Source organism: Topomyia yanbarensis, chromosome 2 (genome assembly GCF_030247195.1).
Source record: "Topomyia yanbarensis strain Yona2022 chromosome 2, ASM3024719v1, whole genome shotgun sequence".
Taxonomy (NCBI): domain Eukaryota; kingdom Metazoa; phylum Arthropoda; class Insecta; order Diptera; family Culicidae; genus Topomyia; species Topomyia yanbarensis.
The window spans coordinates 349,955,212-349,982,586 of record NC_080671.1 but is presented as its reverse complement, the minus strand read 5'-3'; the positions used below and the strand labels follow the sequence as shown (position 1 = coordinate 349,982,586).

Sequence of the window (27,375 nt, the reverse complement as noted above, 5' to 3'; positions counted from 1 at the left end):
ACTAAGCTCGATGATGAATCCAAGACATACTGTCTCGAATCGAATATATTTGGAACAACATCGGATGTTTTTTTCAAACTGTTCTCAACCCCTATTCGAGAGTTCTCACAACGCCACCCACGTTACGGCTTGTTAAGGCCAACCTGGTGTCGAGGGGGATCATTTGTGGCTGTTTAACGTATTCTTGATGGCCACATCGTTAGCGGCTAAAAATCAGCAGGTAGCCCCAATTGAATATTCATATACAAGGAATTAATTCCATTATCGTTTTAGATAGTAGGATATTGCAAAATACGCGGTCAAGTTTCCAGTCTTTTATCATCTGAGACATCTGTCTTAAGAGGATTAATTGTGACATTTCGCTAAGGGCGTACCTTTAAACATGACATGGCTTAAGCGCCAAGCGAGGGTGAAGAAATCTGTCCTAATAAGGCTGATTATCTGTATATTTGATTCAGTTTGTTTGTTTTCCTTTATTTGCACCTAAACGAGTTCAAGTAGTTTGATTCTGTTCTCGGTTAATATTTACGTTACTCTTTATTTTTTTTTCTTTTTTCATTTAGTTTTTTTCATTTCTCACCATATTTCAGACTCATTAACATTTAATTAACTCTTTTTCTCTATATTTCCGTTTCCATGCATATATTTGGACTAGTGATGACATGGTTGTCAAGCTTACGTGGTGTATAGTCTTCCTGGTTGCTCGATATTATGTCACCACGGACGATGGATAAATGGTATTCACTGATTAAGCAGGTTACGGTCGCCACAAAAGGTATGAAATTTACACATTTTCTTATTCAGATCTATACTATTTATTATAAACATACACAAACATAAGCATACTCTGCGATATCCACACACTCTATCATAACTCAAATGCATACACATTCAATCGCTAACATTCAAAAGCTCCCGTGAATTTGCAAACAACAACACGGTTACACAAACTACACAAACAATTTTATACATGCGATACACTACCGTCCACGCGATACACGTTAACATACACATTTTCACAAACACGAACACGTTATCGCAATCATCCACGCATAGCTACGCCTCAACTATTAAATCCATGCGGTAATATAATTTTTAAACGCGGTCTCGAGCACGAACATACAAACATCAATTTTCACGCGACCATGGATCGCACTCGCGTGAAAGCCCCTACCTACGGTCTTAGAAACTTAGGTCCGTGCCGTCGGTCCAACTGAACAAAAAAAGAAGAAATAATATGTACAAGTTTCAGGGCGTCATAGCCGGCAAATCGAGTGATATGAGGGAACTCACTCTCTTCTAGCATCTGAACCGCTAATCCACCTGCCCCACCCGAATAAATTTACATCCGAAGTCACATACGCTCTAGCATACGATAACATACAAACGCTCAGGCTCTGCGCTATGCTACGAACCTGACCACACACATGAACATGCAATCGTGGTCATCCACGTAAACCTACGCCCGAGATCTCACAAACATAAAAATGCCACGGTGATTAAGTGAACTTGTTAACACTTGCGAATTTATAAACGCAGTCCCAAGCCTTAACATTCACACGCCGGTTCCCACGCGATCATCCACTCCCGAGAATCCTATGCAACGAACTCATATATTGCGCATTTGCCACTAACCTGGACTCCGCACTTTCAAAGTGATCAAACTGCTACTGAAAACTGCGAGCTGTCAAAACACAAGTAATTCAAGTGATAGAGATGGTATTTTCATAGACAGACTAGTCGAACTAACCAGTCTATGAGGAGAATTTAATAGAAGAATAGCAAGTGCACAGTGCGGTTAGAATCCAGTTTTTAGTGCCACAAGTAATAAACTAGACAACAACTTCAGGGCGTCATAGCTGGTAACTAGTCATATGAGAGTCATGATTCTGAGTGTGCGGTTAGAAGCTTCTAGCATCTAAACCGCACACTCAGAATCATGGCCCTTGCGAACATTCAAAAGCCCACGCTAATATAGGTGAGAAAACACGTTATCAGAGAAACGTTCGTGCCTTCGCGATGATACAAACCTACTCACAAACGCATGCTTACATTCACGCTCTTGCAAAGATAAAAACCCGTTTTGATCCACCTAGTGGTGCAATTATGCCTTTCTCATTTATCCAAACTACGATTCCATGGCTGCTTATGTTTAATATAATGGTTGAAATATGAAACATTCATTGCGATTTATATATACGTACAATGAATCGACAGCTACGAACTTGAGTTGCTATGTGTCGACGCTGAAACACTTGAAACCAGCGGCGGACCCAGGAGGAGGGTTCGGGGGTTTGGACCCCGCCAAAAAATTTCAACTTGTTAATAAATTGTGAATTTGCTGTGTGTCCGCACTCTTAAACCCGTAACTCCGGAACCGGAACTTGGAATTCAATGAAAATCAATAGCAGCCTATGGGAACGTTGTACCTTTCATTTGAGACTAAGTTTGATGAAATCGGTTCAGCCATCTCCGAGTAACCGATGCGCATATTTTGGTCACATACATACATACATACATACATACATACATACATACATACATACATACATACACACATACATACGCACACACACAGAGACATTTGCCGAATTCGACGAACTAAGTCGAATGGTATACGACAGACGGTTCTCCGGGCCGGGATAAACTACACGATGTTCAGAGTGATTGCATAACCTTTCTATAGGAGAAAGGCAAAAAGATTAAATCAATGTGTTAGCAATTACATATTCATAAAGGCGGTCTCGCGTGCTAACATAAAAATATCCATTTCCACGCGATCGTGGTTTGTATGCACACGTGTAAGCACTAGCCCCTTTGTCTGAATACGGTCGCAATAAATAGTGATCCGGCTCATTATGCAGAAAAGATTAGCTTTTCTAGGCAACTTTCACGGTCGGCTGTGTGGTGTTCAAATTGCTTCTGTTTAGGAAACATAGGATACTTTCGGTAGCCGGCTACCCAGAGCTTAACAAGAGCCAAAAACTAAACAAGATTTTTCCTTTTTCGGGTGATTGTGTACTCAAAAACCAACTAAACTACTACCCAATAAGCCATGCTTTACAGGTTGCGTCGCTTGCTTGGAGCGAATCCTAGACCTTATACCCTTCCAAACCACCAATTCCGCGACATCTATGGAAGAGTCTGATGAGTCATCTACTTTCCGTTATGGTTGTACAGACAATGCGCAAAATTCGCAAACGAAAAAAGCAGTTTTTTTCCACACCGTATGTCAGATCTTCATAAAAATCAATCAGCGTATGTAGAATGTTGCGAATTTTACGCATTCTCTGTGCAACCTTAAGTAGGAGGAGCATGAACACTTCCCGTCTACCTTCTCATTTATCCTTCTCCGTGAACGATGGAAATGGGGGCGGCCGGCAATGATCACGCTGTTGAGGTTTTAATATGGGTTGGATTGGTGCGAATTCTTACCACTTCCTAAGCAACTCTTATTAGATAATCAGCAGTCAAACATGATAAAGTCAGTATGCAATCCGCCAAAATCATCGTCACAATGCAACGCACATGTAGTTCTTCAACAATGAGCTTTTGACTGGTGTAATGGACAAGCTAAAACGACTCTACGATACAATTCGTGTGTGGCTCTGAGTCGTTACGGAACCATAGCTAGAATAATGGCACATAGAATTTAAGGTCAGTAGGAAATTGAGGTAAATCGTACTGGAACGACCGGAAACAACACCACAAAACAATCTTTTATTTACGTTTGTTACATGATACCTTTCGAAAACGAATTCTAGCAATTGGTTCTAACCCCGACGACTGTCAAAATAAATTAACTTGCCGGATCACAAACATACAAAACAACATTAATTTCCCGCTATATTCAGGAGGACTACACCGAATGAATAAAGTAAATAACATGTCACAAATACAGTTCGAAGTGGTCCGAAACGGAATTGCGACGGAGCTTGGTGAAACCGTAAGTCAAAACAGCATTTGTGAACTCATAGTGTCGCTCCGTAAGCTGAAAGAGACTTCGAATGAGGTGCTAACGAAACTGCTCCAGGAAGAAGTAATCAAAAATGCACGAAAAGCGCCAGGGAAAGGTTTGTTCTAAAGGATGTTGGTTTATTTCGCTATAATTAATAATAATAAATGTTTTCTAATAGATGGGACGGATGACGATGATGGCAACGAGGAAGAGTGCAATAAAAAAATAAGGTCTTGATAGTCGCGATTCTACGATTTTTATTGCTGATATGTATATGAATAAGTATTGCAGATTGTTGATAAGAATGTTTAAACTTATGAAATAAACGAGGTATTTTTTGTTTTCCCATATTACTTTTTAATGCTTAACGTTCTCAATGCGAAAATATTGTGCATTATATGATCCACATGACAATGGCACATTACATGCGCATAACGTCGCGATGTACTGCTTGGCAACGAGGTAGTTTGTTGACCGTTTGTAAGTTAAACTTGTTACAGTAACATGTTGAAAAAGTTCGAAATCGACACAAAACTATCGGAATCTGTTGGGAGCGAAGATGACATCGAAAATATTGCTTGTAAATATCAATTTAAATATGCAAGAACAAAGTAATATCAGTCCGGCACGTGTAGATAGAAGGCGATTGTTGTTGAAGTTGGATTAATTGTTTTTCACTGAAAGGTTGTATGAAGGATTCTGAAAAAAGGTTTAAACGTTTTCATATATATCGTTGACGTTTTAAAGTATTTTACAAATTTTCATGCTTTTCATTTTACTACAAAAGTTGCTTCATCGTAATTATTGTATCTCCATTTTTCAATGCTTAGAAATCACATTTAGTGCGATGGAAATATAAGTGTAAAATAAGCAAAGTAGTTAAAGTAGAATATCTACGCAATACACAGTGGCTCGCAATAGCGTTTTGAGGTACTTAATTCATTGGAGTCAAAACTATCGATATTAGCGATTTTACATATTCTACTATGTTTGTGTATGTAAAAACTGCAGACGACCAACACGGTTTTATGCCTAAACGATCGACAACGAGTAACTTGCTCTCGTTTACATCATATGTACTCGATGGATTCGCTGACGGCTTGCAAACCGATGCTATTTATATGGATTCATCTGCGGCCTTTGACAAAATCAACCATGATATCGCAATAGCGACGCTAGACAAACTCGATATTCTTGGACAACTTCTCGATATTCTTGGACAACTTTTGCGCTGGTTTCACTCCTACCTCGATGGAAGGCAACTCCAAATCAGCATTATGGACTGTATCTGCACCATTCTTCGCTACATCCGGCATCCCACAAGGAAGCCATCTCGGTCCACTAATATTCTTCCTCTACTTTAACGACGTCAATATCAAATTACAAGGACCACGCCTTTCATTAGCTGACATGAATTTTTTTTCGACAAATGCAGGATAAAACCGACGCCGAGTCCCTTCAGAGAGAACTGGAGAGCTTCCGCACGTGATATGAACTAAACAGAATGCTTTTAAGCCCGGGTAAATGCTCAATCGTTACGTTCACACGGAAATGCCATCCGATTCAGTTTAACTACTATTTCTTCGACTCGAGCATTCTAAGACACTCTGACGTCAAGGATCTCGAAGTCATCATGGATTCGGCACTAACGTTCAAACCACATACTTCATTCATCGTGGATAAGGCATCAAGACAGCTTGGGTTCATCTTCCGAATAGCGAAAAACTTTAGAGACGTATACTGTTTAAAATCACTCTATTGCGTACTGGTTCGCTCGACACTAGAATATTGTTCTGCGGTTTTGTATCCGTACTACCAGAACGGCGTTGACAGAATCGAAGCCGTCCAACGTCGGTTCATACGCTTTACACTCTGACATCTTCCTTGGTAAAACAGATTTCAGCAGCCGAGCTGGCAGTTAGCCCGTGTTCGAGCACTACGCAATAACTCTCTTCTGTGAGTTCCGTTCAGGAGAACCAACTATGGTCACAAGTGCACTGTTATCGGACTCCAGCGAATTTTCAACAGTTTGGCGATGGCCTTTGATTTCAGCCGGACGAGAAATTCGATTAAAGCGAAAATATTAACTATTTTGAAATGTAATGAATTTATGTAACCACCGTTGGGGCCAAGGGGTCTGTTGGTGAAAGTAATAAACATAAACATAAACTAAGCTAAAAAAGCGCCATCTTTTAGCAATATTATTGTTGTTTAAATTGATCGGTGTTAACCTTCCAGCAGACGCGTTAGTACACACAGCGCGCGCCGGTCAGAAAATCAAGCTAAAGCGTCTTTGCACATCAGCGCCTACTCGTTCAGTGAACCATTCACGCGACGTCGGGAAGGCCAGACATAATGCTTTTAACAGTGTATATCTTCTGTACAGGTACTTATGGACAAAAGGTTTTACTTTCGTTTTGTAGGTGAAACCCAGTCCTATGAGAATAATTTATAACATAATTACAATTTTTATCGATACTGAAGTTATACGGCTTCAAAAACAGGCTAAAATAAAAACAATATCAGTCATAACTCTTTACAAAGTATTCACAGTTATTTGGCCTCTTCGGAAAAGTTGCGTGTTTTGTAAAGATAAAAAATATCTCCAAACATTATCAACGCGAAAAATCAGAAACAAAAAAGAAGTAAAAATAAGAATTTCAGGAGTTCATCATAGAAAACGTCTCGTAACTCGATTACTGTGGGGGATAGAGACCATGTCTTCTGCAAAATTCATAAATGTACTCTACAACTTTGTCGAAGACGGCCAAGCAATATCTCATTCAGTTCAAAATATAAATTTCCTATAGCTTACTATGATAAATTTAAAGAAATAATAATATTGCCAAAAGATGGCGCTTTTTACACACACAAACATTGTAGAATATGTAAAATCGCTAATATGGACAGTTTTGACTCCAACGAATTAAGTACCTCAAAACGCTGTTTTGAGCCACTATGCAATGGCTGTGTTAATCATCGTGAAATAAAAGCGCCAGTGCTATGAAATTTTAAAAAAAATCAGAACTGCTTTAACGATATTCAATTAGCAAAAGACTGGAAGACATGAAGTAGGTACTTTCATGTTAAGAGCTACAATCAAGGATGCAAAATGCCTACCTTTTCTGCGGCTGTATTTTTTCTGCCTACATTCTCATTTCTCTTTTGACGCTGCTGTCGTTCGCTATTGCAGGACGCCCAGCGCTGTACGGCAGTCTGTAAGCAAAGCAGTACCATGACAAAGAAATACGGCCCCCAGTACAGCCACCAGACGCGAGCGGTACAGCTTCTCTTTCCTTATTTCACACTTTTTAATATTTTTAATCTGTTCAATAGTTTCAATCAAAAACGACGGCAATAAATGCGGTTCGTTTACGCCACGACCGGCATCATCGCTTTCGTGTGCGGGCCTCTCCCTTTGACTACGCAGAGAAAAGTGTACCAAGCGAGAGAACAAACTTTACTACGCCACACTCTCACCGAGCAGTCGGAGTACAGCAGCAACACAAAAATGTATTCTACTGCTGTACGGGAGAATGTACTCGGTTTGGCTACCGTTCTGGCAAGAGCTATAGTGATGTGTCGTTGTAGCGGGCTGTACGGCTTGTGCAAATGTAAATATCCCGAAAAAATGTAGTTTACCTTTGGCATCCCTGGCTACAATACTCAAGGAAGAGCGAGACGGTGAAGGAAGAATGTTTAGAAAGCGTGGAATAGGGTCATATGAGCCTAGCTTAGCATTTCCCAACGACTTAACCCTTTGGCTTCTACCGCAGGAATGCGAAATCACCTGAGTCTGCGTATAAGTGAAAAGGGACTTAGCACCTTATGCTGTCAAAATCGACAAAAATTTAGGTCACGGATAGCTTCCACACTTTGCATTTTGCGACGTTGATGCTCTTTGAATTAGCTGGTTTTTCGTCCCTTGCATATTACATGCCGGATTTGTTCAACTATTGTGCTTGCTTTAGTGTCAACCTCGTATACTAGCAGCGTATGTTGGTTGAGCACATCGATGGTAGCCAACACACAAAGGGTATTTATGATTCTCCACCGCTTTTCTAAACTTTCTTCCTTCACCGTCGTGCTCCTCCTTAAGTACTATGACTTTTAATATTGAAATATTTCATGTTTCCAGTCCCTTGCTAAATGAATGTCGTTAAAAGATAAACAGAAAAAAATGATAGTCGTTAATAAAAATGACTAAAAGTTCAGAACTGACGGGCTCTTCGCATGGGTTTATTTTTTTATTTCGATTATAGAGGTTTTAACCTTAAGGTCATTCGCCTTTTCGGCTTAGAAAAATCTTTTATAAAAAATTTCTAACCCTATGTGCGGGGTCGGGACTCGAACCCAGGTGAGCTGCGTAGAAGGCATTCGATTTACCAACTACGTTATGTCCACCCCCTAATATGGGTTTATTTTAATTAGTAGTAACCTTTCTTGACTTTATGACTCTTGCAACTAAACAACTAAATTACGAACTAAAATTAGTTACAGGATTGGGAACAGTTTATGAAGCTGAAAGAATGTACAATCAGAAAGTTAACAAATAAAACTTATACTTGTTGGAAAAAATAGAGTAAAATTTAAAAATAAGAAAATTTTAAAACTGTGCGAAAAAAATTGCATATTTTCGGTTAGATTAATTCAACGATCAAAATCGCCTTCTGCCTGCGGGTGTGTCTGGATTAGAACGGATTGACTTTTCGAACGAATGTAGCTTGGTCGGATTTAACTCCTGCCATCGCTACCGAGAATGCACAGGTCATTCGTTCGAAAATGTAGAGTAAGGCAGAATGTAGGGGAAGATGGGGTAAAACGCACCCCCTAAGGAAATATGGTCATAACTCAGCTATAGAACATAAATCGGGAGAATTTAATTAATGATATCGTTTTGCCAACATTTTCCTCTGTAATCACAATCATAACACTTTGAAAACTAATCAAGAACATGAAAAATATTCGATTCTTCAAAATCATTAAAAATTGCCTTTCGAAAAATAAGCGGGGCAAAACGCACCTGTTCGGGGGTAAAATGCACCACAACCACACTACAACAACGGGGCAGCATGCACCGTAACAACGGGGCAGAATGCTCGGTGAACAAGCAAGTAGTTTTGTTTTCTAACGAGATTTCACAAAAGTGTGCCATTAAATAGCCTTAGGTTATGCAATTAGTAGGTTTTCAGAACAATTTTTCTGCTTTCGATTAAAAAATCAGCCGAATCAAAGAAGAGGGTATTTTGCCCCCGATGGAGCAGAGATATAAATTTAGCAAAAAGTGATTTTTTTAGTAGATTTTTCATATATAGTGCGACAGGATAATGAACAACAGTATAAATAGAACTGGAATGCACTGATATAATAATACAAATTGCATTTATAAGAGCTGAAAATCCTTGTTGCACGAGTCACGATAATGACTGTAAGTAGGGGTTTGCCCACTACTCGGGTTCTTGCTTGCCCGGCGTACCCTTCTTTTCAGGGCGGCCTAGGTGCCTCTACAGAATTTCGGATTTTCGTAACAACAAAAAAAAGGGTAAACAAAACAAAATAAATTACTAAATTTACCGACTTTATTGTCCTCGAACTCTCCACTTCACTGCTGCTGCGGGTGGCTCACTGCTGCGGGCGGAAAGGCGGGCGGTTTCCTCCGACCGGCCGGGACAACAACGGCCGCGTTCTCCTTTGATCGTTGGCTGCTCCGGCAGCGGTCCTTGGCGTTTAGCTAGGAAGGTGAGCTTGGCTCCTTTGTTGGAACCTCCCTAGCGACGTTGGCGGATTATCGCCGGATCGACTTGCTCGCCGCAAGCGATCCCGGAAGTCACCGCAGTTCACTTCCCAGGGGGAGCCTTTGTCCGCCCTGCTTCGTTCTCCTTGGCGATTAACTGTGGAGGAGAGCTAGGCTCGTTCGACTGATCCTCCACAGTGAGAACGGTCGGTGATACGATTCCTTAATGTTTAGCCGGGGTAGCGAAAACACTCCTTGACGTTTAGCTTACCCCTTAATGGCGAATCGACACCGCGTCTACGAATGCCCGGACCACACACCGACACTATTGACGGATTTAATTTGCCGTCGCACGCGCGCACTGAACTGAGTTACGGTGGCGGGAAACTGTCCCGAAAAAAGGAAACAAATTTGGGACGTCTGTTCCTGGCTGTGGTCCGTCACTATCTGTCTATCTCGATGGCCGCCTTTTTCACTCCACCGAACAACCACCAAAAAACACACCGCCGCATAGCTGTCATTGCCATGGTACAGCATAGTTAGCAATCACTTTTACAGCGAGAGGAGAACGGAGACCTACCTAAACCCTATGTTACTAATTCACAAACGTAAAACAAAAATTATCTAACCTATCTGTACGAATAAAACCGTTCACAAACGCGAAAATGAACAAAAATTTACAACTAAATGTGAACGGTACCGAACAGCGGTGAGCATAATTTTACGTAAACAATACACTCTACGGAGTGTATACGCAAAAAAGGGTATATTTCCACCCAGTGCAAAATTGTTACCCTGGCGGGTTACAATCTCGCCCACACCGGGTGGAAAAAAAATTGGCAACAATTTTTTTTTCTAAACTAACACCTAACACCGATACAATAATAATGAACGAAATGAATAAATAAATAAATAAACAAAGAAAAACTAACTACACCTAATTATTTCTTCCGCAATTTATCAAAATTCATCAAAAAATTAATCGACCGGTTGTCCTCATTGGTGAAAAGTTTGCCTGTGTTTGGCCTGATAATACTGACAGCATACGCGAAGCGAGAGGCTATCAGCCATCGTCATTATTCGGTTATGGGTTGAACCCTAAATCCAATCCGAAAACAAGATCGGTAACAACTCGATATTCCTAAAATTCTGCAAGTGACATTGACAATTTTCAATGTTCCAACTTGCCGGGGAACGGTTGTCGGCATTATTTTGTTTGTTTTATCATCGACTGTCCAGAAATGTCTTACGTGTCCTTACGATACCAGTACTACACACCTGTGTTGGGGATTCAATCCAAATCCATTCATACAATCCCATTCATTCATCCTCAATCACTGGCCTGCTCGATCATTCACATTCCGATAAGCACTTCGAATTGACCCCAAAACAATCTTATCTTATCATTCACACATGCATTCATTCACTCTGTTCGATTCCGCACTCATAAATTCACTCATACAATACCGCTTATCACGTCATCATTTCTCCCACTCACAGACATTCCGTACAAAAAGTTTGTATATTCGTCCCTTTTCGCCTCAAAACGCTTCATACATGGCAAAAGAAACGTTTGAGAGGGACCAAAGAATGTCTTTCGCATAATTTAAACAGATCAAAAAGATTCCCGCTGGAATCAAACGAACCACCCCAGGTTTAACCACAAACCCAAAATTATGCGAAATAAAATTTTATTCGATTCGAAATCGAAGACGCGAGGCGCTTTTTACCCCATTCGCTCTTCCACTCACACTACTCTGATCCAAATCGGGCTACACCTGCATGATGCAGAGCATTGATGCGAACATCGGGGAAAGTGTCAAATCGATGATCCATTCGATATGATGAATGAATCATCAAAATCGTAAATAAAAACAAAACAGTTCGCGAAATCGGCGTTCGCACTGTTTTTATTCGCGATTTTATACCGTTTCCGCGAGTCTTCGGTATTTATTGCGGTCGGGAATTAGACGCGTGTATTTATTTGTGTCCCTATCGAAGAAGGGATAAGTGAATAAGCTTTTTTTGTGTCTCAAACAAGGGAAAATAACAGGATTTAGTGCACCCGTAGGTGCGAGTGTTTCCCACGAAGAGGGATTTTGGAAAAATTTTCATGTTGCCGAACACGGCAGAAAGTGTATTTAGATGCGTTCGGGGACCACGGTGTAACATTTGTGTTTATTGAAGTGGATAATTCTATCCTTCCGTAGCCAAGACGGGTCCCCGACCATACATTAAGTGAGATAATTTGATTACCTCACTGCGTGAGTGGGGCGCTAAAGAACTTTGTTTCTGTTTGCCGAACACGGCAGGTAGTGTGTTTAGATGCGTCCGGTGCCCGGGAGAACGGCACGGTATAAGATTAGTGGTTTTTTAGTGGAGTATTCCACCCTACCGTAGTCGTCACCGGGGCCGGAGCATATATTTCGAGCGAGTGTTTGTTTACCACACTGCGCGAGTGTGGCTCAAAATAAGTGCATGAAGCTAATGAAGAAGCTTCCCGCGGCAGAGTTGGTCTTCCACAATAAAAATAGAGAAGACGGAGAAATGTTTGTTTTTTTTTATTTGGACTAAAGTCCGTGTTGTTACCGTCGGGAACTGACGGCTGCTTTCGGAAAACTCCCAAGTGAGTAATCCATATAAAAGCATATTGTCAGTCCACAGACGGCACGGAAAAGTTTTTATGCTGGTTTAAGGAGATTTGCTGGCCAAACTCCGAGGTTTTTACCTGCTAAATCCTCCAGCTCGTAGGAGGATACACCCCTTTTGGTGATAATTTTTGCCGGTAAGTATTGTGGTCCAAGTTTAGCATTGTAAGACTCGAGTGCATTCGACAACTTCATGTTTCGACGGTACACCATTTGTCCCGTTTCAAAAGGTTTGGAGAACTTTCGATGACGCAAGTTGTACTGATGTCGAATGCCCTCGCTTGCCTTTGCCAAATTTTTGACCACAATCTCCCGGATTTTGTCCATCTGTTGGTGTCTTGTTTCTAGGTCACCCTCACCGGAAATCCTACTGAAGTCATCGGCAGATGCCATTTCACACCCGTGTATAATGAAATGAGGACTAAACCCAGTGGAGGAGTGAACGGTAGTATTTAGGATGCGCTCCACATCGGTGATGTGGACATCCCAGTTGCGCTGCTCGGTTCGAGCATATGCCCGGATTGCGGTGTTTATCGAGCGATTTGTTCGCTCCACTGGGTTAGCCTGCGAATGATAGCGGGAGTTCAGCCAATGTTTGACGTTGGTTTCTTTTATGAATTGACTGAACTCCTTCGAGGTGAAAGTGGAGGCATTGTCGCTTAGCAGAATTTCCGGGCTGCCATGGCGATTGAACCACTGTTCGCGCAGTATCGTACAGAGTGACGTACTAGCGATTTTGCGAACGGGGGTTAACATGACGTACTTGCTGAAGACGTCGAGGACTACAAGCAAGTGTTGATTGCCACGTTTGCTTTTTGGAAGAGGACCGATGAAGTCCACAGAAACCATTCGCCATGGTGCATTAGTCGCACGCGACTGACCCATTTCGGGCTGGACTGGGACGAAAGGAGCTTTGATTTCCTTACACGTCCCACATTCTCGAATAAACTTTCGTACTTCCGATCCCATTCGAGGCCAGTAATATCGCAACTGCACTTCGTGGATCGTTTTATCGTATCCCACGTGAAGCAAATTTTCGTGGGTACGTTGGATCAAATCTTGACGGAACTCGGGTGCTGGGACGAGTTTCCAACTGAACCGCGAGTCGCACGGAACAACTTTCGAGTTGACATACTTAAAAAGTTGATCATTTTCTACTTTGAAGTCGGCATAGTCGTCAGGATTTTGGATAACTTTTGACTTCATGGAACAGTACCAGTCTGAGGTGGACAAAGCTGAAACGGCTGCTACGGCCCGGGATAACGCATCAGGAACGACATTGTCCTTGCCTTTCCGGTGCTCAATAGACATGTCGTAGAGTTGTAATTCTAAACTCCAACGACTCAAACGTGAACTGGTTTTCCATTTAGTCTTCAGTATCCATGTAATCGCTGACGAATCAGTGACCAGTCGAAAATGATAACCTTCCAAGTAACCTCGGAAGTGTTCAACCGCCATTATCACCGCCAGACCTTCCTTCTCAGTTGCATGATAGTTCCTTTGGGGAGTGGTCAGTTTGTGCGAAAAGTAAGCAACTACTTTCTCACCCTCGGGATACTCCTGCACCAGAACAGCAGCGACTGCTACGTCACTAGCGTCTGTCTGAAGGATAAACTCTTTGGAGAAGTCTGGTGGGACTAAAACTGGAGGAGTGACTAGAAGTTCCTTAATTTTAAGGAACGCGAGTTCTGCCTCGGAGTTCCAAACTAAGCTCTTGGTTTTCGTTTTGAGCAGATCGGTCAAGGGAGCAGTGACCTCACTGAACCGATCAATGAAACGGCGGTAATAACCGCACATCCCGAGGAAACGACGAAGTTTCGTCACGGTAACCGGTCTCTCGTAGTCGAGAATCGGCTGAATTTTGTCAGGATTGACCTTGAGTCCGTCCCGATTCAACAAATAACCAAGAAACTTTAGTTCGGGGACTCCAAAACGGGATTTTTCCAAATTGATGGTTAGATTGGCTCTTGCTAGACAATCGGCCACTGCTTTGAGCAACTGTATGTGATGCTCGAACGTTTCGCTTAACACGATGATGTCATCTAGGTAGACGAAAACGTAAGGTTCCCATTTACCTCGTCCTAGAACCTGGTCCATCAGTCGCGCCAGAGTAGCGGGGCTGTTGACGAGACCAAATGGTAGACGGGTAAATTGGAACATACCCCTGCCGGGAACACTGAAAGCGGTATATTTGCGACTATCCTTAGCCAGGGGTACCTGGAGAAAGGCCTCCTTCAAGTCTATGGTAGACAGGTACTTCGCCTTGGGTAAGCCGCTCAATATTCGCCCAGGGTGGGGCAGAGGGTATGCATCCCGTACAGTACGCTCATTGAGAGGCCTAGCGTCTAGACAAAGGCGGATTGAGTCGTCTGGTTTCGTGACCGCCACAATATTAAGCGACCAATCCGAATCAGACTCCTCGATAATTCCCATAGACCGCCATCGGTCAACCTCTTCCCAGACCTTTGACAGTTTCTTTGGGCTCATGTGATAAGGATATCGGCAAACGGGTGCCGCACCTTGGAATTCATCTTTGATGACAATCCTGTGCTCTGTGAATGAGGTTGGGCTTAGCTTTCCGGGCTCTACTGCCTGGAAACACTTCTTTACTTCTTCTACGCGCGCTAACTGTTCCGAAGTGAGTATCGACTCACGCGGTACTTCATCTTCTTCATCGTCTTCTGATTCCTGACCTGAGTTCAACAGAGCACAGTTTTGTATCTCAGGGGAAATCCCAAAGGCGCGCCAAAAGTCCATACCTAGAATGGAGTTGACGGTCAGATGCTCTACTACAAGAGTGCATAGGACCTTTGTCAAATTTTGAAAAGTATACGGGAGATACGCTTGTCCAATGATTGGTAAGGATTGACCATTTGCAGAACGTAGTTCGAATGGTCGTTCCAACCTTTTCAAGGGACTTTTCGAAAACTTTCGGTATAGCTTTTTAGTTATAATTGTGGCGTTACTACCACTGTCGAGCAAGGCTTTGAAGGATTTGCCGTACACAGCGACAATTGCAAATGGACGGTTATCGAACGGGTCGTCAAGGACGATGGTTTCGACAGACAACGAATTATCATAGTCCTCATCACGAGCCGGTCGAAAACTGTCGTAAATCTGGGGATGGATTGTTAGTTGTTCTTTGGAGCGCTGCTTTACTGCCAACTGCGACTTCAGTTGGTTCTGATCCCGTTTTTTAGGCAGTAAGGGCAACGAGAAACATCAAATCCTTTAAAACCACACACGATGCAGAAGACCCGATTTGGTTTCCGGCATTCCTCAAATTCATGTCCTTTGTCTCCACAATTGTAGCAGACGCCGAGCACGGGAGGACGATGCTTTTCCACCAAATACTCCAGACACATTATAGGTTTCTGCGGTGGTTCGATCGGTTTTTGATTGTTTCCTTCGAGATTCTTGCCGTCCTGATTCCCTTGCTGTTTCTTTTTCTGGTTGTCAGGAGGCTTGCTTGAATCAAGACCTGCCGGTTTGGCATTCTTGTTCCAAAACGTTTTGGATTTTGCGTTGCCGTTATTCTGTCCACCTCCCTTTTGGTTTTGATTATTTTGTTTTTGTTTGTTTTGTGGTGGATTATCAGAATAAGCAGCAACTTCCCGAGAAGAACCGAAAACTTTCTGATAAATCGGCGTCTTGGAGGCGTCGATCGATTTACCAAGACTCATCAATTCTGAGAGCGTGTTCACTGGCCTGAGGATAAGCATTTGTTTATAGTCGGCTTTCAGGTTCCGCTTGAGCACGTCGAGTTTTTCGCTCGGTGCCATTGGAACCGTCATAGCACGAAATATTTTTTCCATTTCCAGGAAATATTCCTGGAAAGATTCGTTACGCATCTGCCGGCGCTGGAGAGCCTTCATCTTGAGCGTAGCATCAAGTTCAGGATGTACAAAATTTACCTTGAGCTCGCATACAAGATGGTTCCAGTTAAACAACCGGTTTTGCGCACGCATAGCCTGATACCAGGTCAAAGCATTGCCAGTGAACAGATGCATCGCAGAATTGAAAAGTTCTTCTTCGCACATTTGTTCACACGCAGCGTAATTTGCTACGGTGTCCAAAAACTCATTAAGTCCAGTTCCTTCATCAGTTCCAGCATACTTCCGAATCTTCCAATCAGCGACGCGTTGCGGGTTTCGCGAGTAATTCCTGGGGGCCACCATCGATCCGTTTCCCGCATGGGTGGATATCGAAAAGTTCGGATATGATGGTCCCGTCAGCTGTTCGGTCAATTCAGGAACGTAAGGCTGGTTCTGAGTTTGGTACGGGGCTGTGAATCCAGTATTCTGTTTCGGTTTCTCGATAGGAAGTGATGGACATAGATTTTGTTGACCCGAGAATCCTCGCTTCAACACAAATTGATCGGGACTGGGCGCCAGTGTTGGGCGAGGAATCTCTGGTGCATCAAATGAATCGGGTACGTCCATCAAACGCAAATCTTCCAGATCGGTCTGCAGATCCTTCTCGGAAGCACTTTCCTTCTGATGTACTAGTGCCCGAAGTTCATTCACGGATTCACGAAGTGAGACAACTTCTTGAACCGTCTTTCTCAAAACTGACGAAATTGTTGTCAGTGAAGCAATCCCGCCCATTAGCGTTTCGGTAGCTTTTGAAAAAGCATCAGACCCCTGAGACGCTAGGGCTTTATTATCGTCAGATTGCTGTCGCAATTGTCGAATCTCGTCCCTCATCTCGCACAAGACACGCAACAGGTCGTCTCCTACGAGCTGTTTGGAAAGAGATCCTTCGTTATCGGAAGGATTGGATCCCTGTGGAATTGCAGGTACGTCTGTACTCAGCAAATCTCCCAAAATTTCTCCATCCTCCCCTTCTTGGTTGTCGGGAGGAAGTGCTGCCTGTTCGTCGCTGAAATGACTGGCATAAACTGCTAGAACTTCCTCCAGCAACCCCGAAATTTCCTGGTTGACCTCCCCTGCCGCATAATTTCGGATAACCTGGAGCCTAGACCCCAAATGAAGCAACCGTGTTCGGTAAATCTCCTTGTTTGGGCACCGGTACTGGAGATCTTCCTTGATTGTTAGTAATTTACCAAGGCAGATCTCCTTTTCTTCACCCACGTCACCCCGGAAATTGCGAACTAATTCCCTCCGAGACGACCGCTCATGCGACAAAATTCCCCGAAGACGCCGCTGCCGCTGGACACCCGAAAGATCCGAATCAGGAGAGATAAAAATGCTTCGAGATAGCAACTCAAAATCCAGCTCATCGAAATGTAAATGATCGACGCGCATGAACACACACGCTTGGTTGAATTTCTCCAACGCCATCATAACTTGCGCTATATTGGAAGAAATCACCAAGACACAAAGCATGTAAGTACTGACACGGTATTATTTCTGATTTTTCGCCCACTAACGATTCCCTTAAAATTTCAGGAAATCAAGCTGCTCCAAAAATGTCTCAAACCGGATTGAGAATACAAGGCGATTGGCCACCGCAACCGAATAAATGACAACAACCTTCAAACTACTCGTCCGGCAGACCAAACACAAACAACGCAATCCACAAATTCGGACAAAAATAAAAAGGAAAAAACAAAAAATCGAAAAAATACGCCAAAAAATGTAAATAAATAAATAATACGACCGCGAAACAATATTGCGGAAGAAACCTCACCGACTGTTCTACGAAAATCCTAGATTTAGTAGAAGCACCCCACACTCCGGAAGAAAAAAATATTTTCCAAAATAGGAAAATATTTTTTTCAGTGTGTTTTGCGCTGTGCGCCAAATGTAAGTAGGGGTTTGCCCACTACTCGGGTTCTTGCTTGCCCGGCGTACCCTTCTTTTCAGGGCGGCCTAGGTGCCTCTACAGAATTTCGGATTTTCGTAACAACAAAAAAAAGGGTAAACAAAACAAAATAAATTACTAAATTTACCGACTTTATTGTCCTCTAACTCTCCACTTCACTGCTGCTGCGGGTGGCTCACTGCTGCGGGCGGTTTCCTCCGACCGGCCGGGACAACAACGGCCGCGTTCTCCTTTGATCGTTGGCTGCTCCGGCAGCGGTCCTTGGCGTTTAGCTAGGAAGGTGAGCTTGGCTCCTTTGTTGGAACCTCCCTAGCGACGTTGGCGGATTATCGCCGGATCGACTTGCTCGCCGCAAGCGATCCCGGAAGTCACCGCAGTTCACTTCCCAGGGGGAGCCTTTGTCCGCCCTGCTTCGTTCTCCTTGGCGATTAACTGTGGAGGAGAGCTAGGCTCGTTCGACTGATCCTCCACAGTGAGAACGGTCGGTGATACGATTCCTTAATGTTTAGCCGGGGTAGCGAAAACACTCCTTGACGTTTAGCTTACCCCTTAATGGCGAATCGACACCGCGTCTACGAATGCCCGGACCACACACCGACACTATTGACGGATTTAATTTGCCGTCGCACGCGCGCACTGAACTGAGTTACGGTGGCGGGAAACTGTCCCGAAAAAAGGAAACAAATTTGGGACGTCTGTTCCTGGCTGTGGTCCGTCACTATCTGTCTATCTCGATGGCCGCCTTTTTCACTCCACCGAACAACCACCAAAAAACACACCGCCGCATAGCTGTCATTGCCATGGTACAGCATAGTTAGCAATCACTTTTACAGCGAGAGGAGAACGGAGACCTACCTAAACCCTATGTTACTAATTCACAAACGTAAAACAAAAATTATCTAACCTATCTGTACGAATAAAACCGTTCACAAACGCGAAAATGAACAAAAATTTACAACTAAATGTGAACGGTACCGAACAGCGGTGAGCATAATTTTACGTAAACAATACACTCTACGGAGTGTATACGCAAAAAAGGGTATATTTCCACCCAGTGCAAAATTGTTACCCTGGCGGGTTACATGACATGAGAAGAGCACGTTATTGTCTTTTGTTTGTTTCTCGAGCTGCTATTGATGTACGGTTATCAAACTTTGACAAAGTATGTTTTCTTTGGCGGACTTCCGACTGGCGTTACCCTTTTCTATAAATTTTCAGTAGTTTTCGATATAAGCAATGGGTTCATTTTTCCCCGGGGGTGCGTTTTACCCCATCTTCCCCTAATACAAATTTTGACCTTTTGTTTACGTTATTAGTATCCACGAATGACTCACATAGCCGTTCAAGCAGCGATCAAAAGTGTATGTTTAACGATATCGAAAGCTCAATGATAAATGCTGTGATTGAAGAAACTATCTTCAAGTTGATTATTGTGAATATGGAGGACGCCCAAGCGAGCACACCGATTGCCAAGAAACCGCCGATGTACGTGCGCTTCGATCCGTCCTACAAGAACAAGATACTTAGCGAAACGCAGACCGTAAACATCGCCATGGGAATGATGATTTTGGTTAAGTTGAAAAATGATATGTACGGACTCGTCATAACTAGTGAATGTTACCGTAAATGTGTATGTTTTTGTCTATTGCTAGCTCAAACCTAAGGAAACTGCTTTCGGATACTCATACAGAAATGGCTGAGTATGGAACGTTTGAAACTCTTCAAACTTTTATGGACAACGATATCCAGAGCGAGAAGGAAGAGCACCAATTGATTCGAGATAGTATTCTGAACGAGAAGAAGTTAAAAGTACTACAAGCCCAACTGAATGGCGAGACAAGAGAGCGAAAGTCGATGCTGAAGAAGTTAGACGACGAAATATTCGATTTGGAAACGAAAGCACAGGTAGTACCGTTTATATCCAATAAATAAAAAGCTAGCTTTAATATGACTTTCTATATTTCACAAAGAGTACGCGACTTGAGAATGATGTAAAGTGTAGACTTGTGCAGAAATGGGAGAGCACTCGACATGAACAAGCAAGAATTGTGATTATGAGTAAGGAAAAAGATCTTATAGACAGTTCCAAAGAAACGGTCGATAATATAGATCGAGAGTTAAGGTTAAAAAGTGAAATCGATGGTTAGTGTTTCAAGATAAATATTCATTTCAGACCTGTATATTAGATTTGCTTTTAGTGTACATCAATTATTGCATCGATCTCGTCAACCAGAAGATCTCGTTCTGGATGAATAAATATCAGAGGGAGATAAAAGCATTTGACGCTGACATCACTCATCACAAGGAGCTTATAGGCGAGCTGAAGGTCAAGTACGAGGAGATGGTGATCCTGTACAAACATCGGGAAAAAGAGATCAAAATTTGCGCAGAATCAAAGAAAGAAAGAGAAAAGCAAATGGCTTTCGCAGATAAGCAAATGCGATCTGCGGTGAAAATTCAAGCCTGGTGGCGTGGCACCATGGTACGCAAAGGACTGGGTCCGTTTAAGAAAAAGAAGAAATCAAAACCAGCAAAGTCATCCAAAAAGGAGGGCAAGAAAGGGAAGTAGTGCAGTTAAAATCATCGATCATAGGTTCGATAATGGGTGTGCTCAAGAGACAAGAGTTTTGTAGAATTGCAACACACAAATAAAGATATACGCAGAACTATTTGGGACATGTGTTTAATTTGGATCAGGCCGTCTGAGTTGAAAAATGTCAGATTCCATTATTTGGTGATATCTACGAGTTATGTAGGTGTGTGTTGACCATTCCAACTCCTACTGGCAGCGGTTTACAGAAGAAAGATGTTTCCATTTATTTATTCATGCAAATAACTTGTTCCAGGATTTGGGTAGGTGTTAGCTCGATTGAGTTGAGTGAGTCCCAACCTAAGATAATGTTTGCATCAAATGGATTTAAACATCATAAAATTTTTTCGATTCCTTACGCAAAGTAAGAAATCGACGCGTATTTAGTGTATTACAGTGAAAACCCGTCTTTATCAGCCCCTAATTTTGTCAGCTTTTCGACCCGATTTCGTTAACCAGCCAGAGTTATGAGACTATGTATACGGAATATTGTTAAATATTTTCCCATCTTCGGTTTAAAAAAGAAAATAGATATGTTTTGTCATTGCCCCCATTTGGTTGTGAAAACTGTCGAATAGGAGTTGAGAACAGCTTGAAGCAACATCTGATATTATTTCATATGTATACAATCCAAGACAACATGTTTTGGATCCGCCATCGGATTTCAATTATTTAATTGTTGTCGATCAGAAACACCTATCCTAAAAATTTAGCAAATAAATAGAAAAATCGACCACGCGATTACCGGATTATTGAAAACTCTATAATTATCAATTTGGTCATTGAATTGTCGAATGTTCAACAAAGACAAGTTGTCCAACGAATTAAATACATTTAATTGAAGTTGTGTGCGCTCTTGGACTGATGCTTTTCGATCGTCAAAATTTAATACATGGTTCTTTCTTTCTTAAGGTCTATTTAGAACCTCAGTGAAACCGATTCGCACAATGTTTTTTTAAAAAGGACTTGTTCGCGACAAAATCTGGACAACTAAAAACACATTGATCTCTTGAAATATTTTACCAAAAAATTAAATATTTCGCACAGATATGTTCTTGTCTATTTTATCTAAAAATACGAAATTCTTTAATATGTAAAAAGCGCTTTCAAAAATAGCATCGAAAGTAGTGCGCTCGTCCTCAGATGCTTGAGTATTTGAACAGCATTAGGGCTGCTTTGGAGATAATTCAAACAAAGCTGGAAACTGAAACGACAGATGAAGAAGATAGGGCACAACATGATGTAGTTCGTGCTGATTTCGAACCAAGGCTTCTTTACTAACTGTTGGAGACAACTAAACTGGAGGGATGGCAACTCTGCCCTGCCATCCGCCACTCTCTGCGCTAGGCTCTCTAGTGACAGTCTTGCTGTCACTCCGAGATGCCGCCATAAGCGGAAACCACTTATCAACGAGTCAGTCATCAGTCAGTCCGTTGAGCACATGCTCTTTATTTTAACCTTTCGTTATTAAAAGTATTTTATGTAGTCTGTACGCGAGTGTCTTTTATTTGATCAACAAGACTCCTGACCTGCCCGCGCACAGGGCTACAACAGTGGCGACGAGTATATTGGCGGATATTTGGTGAAATTTCGATCCACGAAAAGTAACCTCAAAATTCCGTCACCCCCGCGTAAAAAACGGAGAAGAAGCATGGAGAATGGTCAAATTCCACATGATAATGACCGGGAGCAGGTCCCACCAGCAGCAGATCCGCTAATCGTGCAGTTCATGCACCTGATGCAGCAACAGCAGTTTCAGCACCAGCAGCTAATGGCACAGTTTCTCCAGCGGCAGCAGCAAAACGACGAGCAGCAGCAAGCATTTTTCCGGAGTGCAGTTTCATCTATCCACGTACAAGTACCACCCAACCCAGAGCAAATTCTTGACTCTTTGGCAGGCAACGTGAAGGAATTTCGCTACGACGCTGACAATAGCGTCACGTTTGCGGCTTGGTACAGCAGGTATGAAGATTTGTTCGAGAAAGATGCCGCTCGTTTGGACGACGAAGCGAAAGTCAGGTTACTGCTGCGAAAGCTGGGCGCAGTTGAACATGAAAGGTATGTTTCCTTTATTCTACCGAAACTTCCGAAAGAACACACCTTTGCCCAATCAGTAGCGAAGCTGAAAAATTTATTTGGGTCGAAAGAGTCGGTAATAAGCAGGCGGTATAGAACGTTGCAAATCGCCAAGCACCCGACTGAAGACCATATTGCTTTCGCTTGCCGTGTTAATAAAGCCTGCGTTGAGTTTGAGCTGGGAAAGCTATCTGAAGAGCAGTTTAAATGCTTGACATACGTTTGCGGATTGAAAGCAGAAAGCGATGCAGAAACCCGTACACGGCTGCTTTCCAGGATTGAGGAAAACAATGGCGTCACGTTGGAGCAGCTAGCGGAAGAGTGCCAGCGTCTTCTTAACCTCAAACATGACAATGCTATGATCGAGTCAGCCACATGTTTCGGTCAAGTGAATGTCATTAAGCAGCGATCTTCTGATAAACGGTTCAACAAACGGGATCAGCCATCTTCGAAGCCTGCTGCAAACGACACGAGGAAAAAACCTGATACACCGTGTTGGTTTTGCGGTGCATTTCACTACGTACGGGACTGTACCTTCAAAAATCACAAATGCTCTGAATGTAAGCAGTTTGGACATCGTGAAGGCTACTGCAACAGTTCAAAAAAGTCACAACGTTCATCGAGAAAGGGTAATCATTCGGTGGCAAGCAAAATGGTCGTCGTTAATGTGTGCAACGTGCAGAAGCGAAGGAGATTCGTTTCCGTTACCCTTGATGGAACACAGGTTCGTCTTCAGTTGGATACGGCTTCCGATATTACCGTCATCAGCCAGCAGATCTGGAAGAAAATTGGCAGCCCAAGGTTGTCACCAGCAACAGTAAAAGCCAAGGCAGCATCTGGAAACATTTTGCCACTTGATGGTGAATTTAACTGTGACATCACTATCGGCGAAAACACACGCACGCAGATAATTCGTGTCACCGAGAAACCACTACACCTGCTTGGATCTGATTTAGTCGATAGTTTTCATTTGTGGTCCATACCAATGGATACTTTTTGCTGCCAAGTTACTAGTACCCCGTCCACCAGTGGAACTCTCAAAGCTACTTACCCAAAAGTGTTCAGCGAAAAGCTCGGGTTGTGCAACCGGACCAAAGTTAAATTTGAGGTAAAAGAACAGTGCAAGCCTGTTTTTTGTGCCAAGCGTCCGGTGGCGTATGCAATGTACAGCGCAGTCGACCAGGAATTGGACAGGTTAGAAAAACTCAATATCATCACACTGGTCGACTATTCGGAATGGGCAGCGCCGATCGTCGTAGTGCGCAAAGCAAATGGCAACATCCGAATTTGCGGAGACTATTCAACAGGTCTAAACTCCGCTTTGCAGCCTCATCTGTATCCACTGCCACTCCCGGAAGACATCTTTGCCAAGCTGGCTAACTGCAAAATATTCAGCCAGATTGATCTTTCGGACGCTTTTCTACAGGTGGAAATCGACGAACAGTACCGTCATTTGCTGACAATTAACACACACCGTGGTCTTTACCACTACAACCGCCTTCCACCTGGTGTAAAGGTAGCACCTGGTGCTTTTCAGCAGCTCATCGATACCATGCTAGCCGGCCTTAAGGGCACTTCTGGTTATCTCGATGACGTCATCGTTGGCGGTGAAACACAAGAGGAGCACGACCGTAATTTGGAAGCAGTTCTTCAGCGGATTCAGGATTTTGGTTTTACCATCAGAGCCGAAAAGTGCAGCTTCAGTAAGCAACAGATACGCTATTTGGGCCATCTATTCGACCGACGTGGATTGCAACCTGATCCAGTAAAAGTTGAGGCAATAACCAAGCTACCTCCTCCCACTGACATTTCAGGTGTTCGCTCTTTCCTTGGGGCGATCAATTATTACGGCAAGTTTGTGCCCAACATGCGACAGTTGCGCTATCCGATCGACAACTTGCTGAAGTCGGAGACAAAGTTCGTCTGGAATTCGGAGTGCCAGCAAGCGTTCGAGCGATTCAAGCAGATTCTCTCCTCGGGACTTCTGCTGACACACTACGATCCGAAGCAGGAGATTATAGTATCGGCTGACGCATCATCCGTTGGCCTCGGAGCAACCATCAGTCACAAATTCCCCGATGGGTCCATCAAGGTTGTTCAGCATGCTTCCAGAGCGCTCACGAAAGCGGAACAAAACTACAGCCAGCCCGATCGCGAAGGTTTAGCAATCATCTTTGCAGTCACCAAGTTCCACAAAATGATTTTCGGTAGGAAATTCCGCCTACAAACCGACCACGCTCCTCTGCTTCGAATTTTTGGTTCTAAGAAGGGTATACCGATGTATACGGCAAACCGGTTACAACGTTTCGCCCTCAATCTGCTATTGTACGATTTTGACATTGAATACGTGCCAACCGACAAATTTGGCAACGCTGACGTGTTGTCTCGTCTAATCAACCAACACGTTAAGCCAGAGGAGGATTACGTCATTGCGAGCATTATCCTCGAAGAAGATGTAAGGTCAGTAGCCGCAGATACCGTTAATATGTTACCTCTCAGTTTCAGAGTCGTAGCACAGAGTACCCAAGCTGATCCACTGCTTCGCAAAGTCTTCCGGTACATACAAGACGGTTGGCCTTCATCAAAAACCGTTGATCCGGAGCTTAAGCGGTTTCACTCCAGGCAGGAGTCACTTACTGTGGTTGATGGGTGTATTCTGTTTGCTGAACGACTCGTCATTCCATCGCAGTATCGAAAACGATGCTTGGACCAGCTTCATCGTGGACATCCGGGCATGCAGCGGATGAAAGCAATCGCCAGAAGCTACGTCTACTGGCCCTCCATAGATGATGATATAATTGGTTATGTAAAGGCGTGTCAGCATTGCGCATCCGTTTCCAGGTCCCCTCCTTGCGCTGCTCCTGTACCGTGGCCGAAAACATCCGGCCCATGGCAGCGTGTTCACGTAGATTTTGCCGGTCCCATCGAAGGCGAATATTACCTCATTGCAGTGGATTCGTACTCCAAGTGGCCAGAGATTGTGCAAACCAGAAGAATCACCTCTACAGCTACAATCAGCATCCTGTGTGGCCTTTTTGCTCGACTTGGTATGCCAGTGACTCTAGTGTCCGACAACGGTACCCAATTTACGAGCGTGGAATTTGCTGAGTTTTGCGCAATCAACGGTATCGAGCACATCACGACACCCCCCTTTCATCCACAATCCAACGGCCAAGCTGAGCGTTTTGTAGACACTTTCAAAAGGGCCGTCAAGAAAATCCGAGAGGGTAGAGGATCAATTACTGATGCGTTGGATACCTTCTTGCTCGCTTATAGAAGCACACCTAACCGTTCGGCTCCTGAAGGCAAATCTCCATCTGAACTTTTGTTTGGTCGCAAGATCCGAACCTGTCTCGAACTACTTCGGCCGCCCCCTGCGACTGAACCGAAGCCAATCGAGAAGCAGCACAGCCAGTTGAGATTTTTCAATCGGAATGATCCAGTATTTGCCAAAGTATATGCAAGAAACAGTTGGAAATGGTCTCCAGGTGTGATCGTCGAAAGAATTGGTGACGTGATGTACAACATCTGGGTGGAGGACCGCCGAATGCTACGTTCGCATATTAATCAACTCCGTAGTCGAACTGTAACCGGATCAACCACCAACACAGTAGGACAGCAAACCAGATATGCTCAGTTACCTTTGGATATTCTGTTGGACGTGTGGAAGCTGCCGAACTTACCAACTGATACAACATCACAGTCATCATCGACGCTGCAGCCAACCACCTCACAATGTGCATCGTCGACACCTCGTTGTGATCAGCCGCCTGAATCGGTGGTTAGTCCATCACTTTCTCCACTGTATTCGTCATCACATGCAACATCTTCCGAATTTGAGTCAGCAGTTGAAGCAGATCCGGTGGCAGCACTACCACGCCGATCTTCGAGAGTTCGAAGAGCGCCGCAGTGGTTTGACCCGTTCCACCTTTATTAAGAGGGGAGATGTTGGAGACAACTAAACTGGAGGGATGGCAACTCTGCCCTGCCATCCGCCACTCTCTGCGCTAGACTCTCTAGTGACAGTCTTGCTGTCACTCCGAGATGCCGCCATAAGCGGAAACCACTTATCAACGAGTCAGTCATCAGTCAGTCCGTTGAGCACATGCTCTTTATTTTAACCTTTCGTTATTAAAAGTATTTTATGTAGTCTGTACGCGAGTGTCTTTTATTTGATCAACAAGACTCCTGACCTGCCCGCGCACAGGGCTACAACACTAACTAAACTGCCTGCACTTCCTGGTAACTCTACTTTCGATCTCTCTGGCATCAAACTGCTTACTATTTCACTTCGTGATGGCGACTATATGCAATGGGTGACCTTTCATGATACGGTTTTGGTTTTGATCCACAACAATGATGGATCGATGTTCCAGCTATTCAGAAGTTCCGTTACTTGAGAGCAGCCGTTAGCAGCAGGGGTTGCTAATAAGCGTAAAACTGGCGACTATTATTAATGACGGTGCGTCCACCAGTCAGTCCCGCGTTTAGAGTTTCGTTTGTTATGCATCTACCGCTAGCACGTCGTTCAAGTGCCATATCGCATTCTCTGGTGAGGTACGGTAAGTTTAACAGTCTGAAT

At 43.4% G+C, this 27,375-nt stretch overlaps 2 protein-coding genes and 1 long non-coding RNA gene across 3 annotated transcripts; all 3 read left to right on the top strand.

The window, feature by feature from the left end:
• Positions 1-3,608: 3,608 nt before the first annotated feature.
• Positions 3,609-4,308, top strand: LOC131681442 (uncharacterized). Its single transcript, XR_009303927.1, has 3 exons — positions 3,609-3,657; positions 3,765-4,073; positions 4,137-4,308. It is a non-coding gene; the product is annotated as an uncharacterized LOC131681442 (long non-coding RNA).
• Positions 4,309-4,448: 140 nt separating this feature from the next.
• Positions 4,449-20,796, top strand: LOC131684208 (dynein regulatory complex protein 9-like). The gene is made up of 5 exons (XM_058966886.1): positions 4,449-4,538; positions 19,444-19,717; positions 19,780-20,032; positions 20,098-20,269; positions 20,326-20,796. Exons 1-5 carry the CDS (start codon positions 4,463-4,465, stop codon positions 20,694-20,696), a joined length of 1,146 nt encoding a protein of 381 aa, XP_058822869.1. The 5' UTR covers positions 4,449-4,462; the 3' UTR covers positions 20,697-20,796.
• Positions 20,797-22,014: 1,218 nt separating this feature from the next.
• LOC131684207 (uncharacterized protein K02A2.6-like) lies at positions 22,015-27,003 on the top strand. Its single transcript, XM_058966885.1, has one exon. It carries the CDS (start codon positions 22,369-22,371, stop codon positions 26,728-26,730), a length of 4,362 nt encoding a protein of 1,453 aa, XP_058822868.1. The 5' UTR covers positions 22,015-22,368; the 3' UTR covers positions 26,731-27,003.
• The last annotated feature ends 372 nt before the right edge of the window (positions 27,004-27,375 follow it).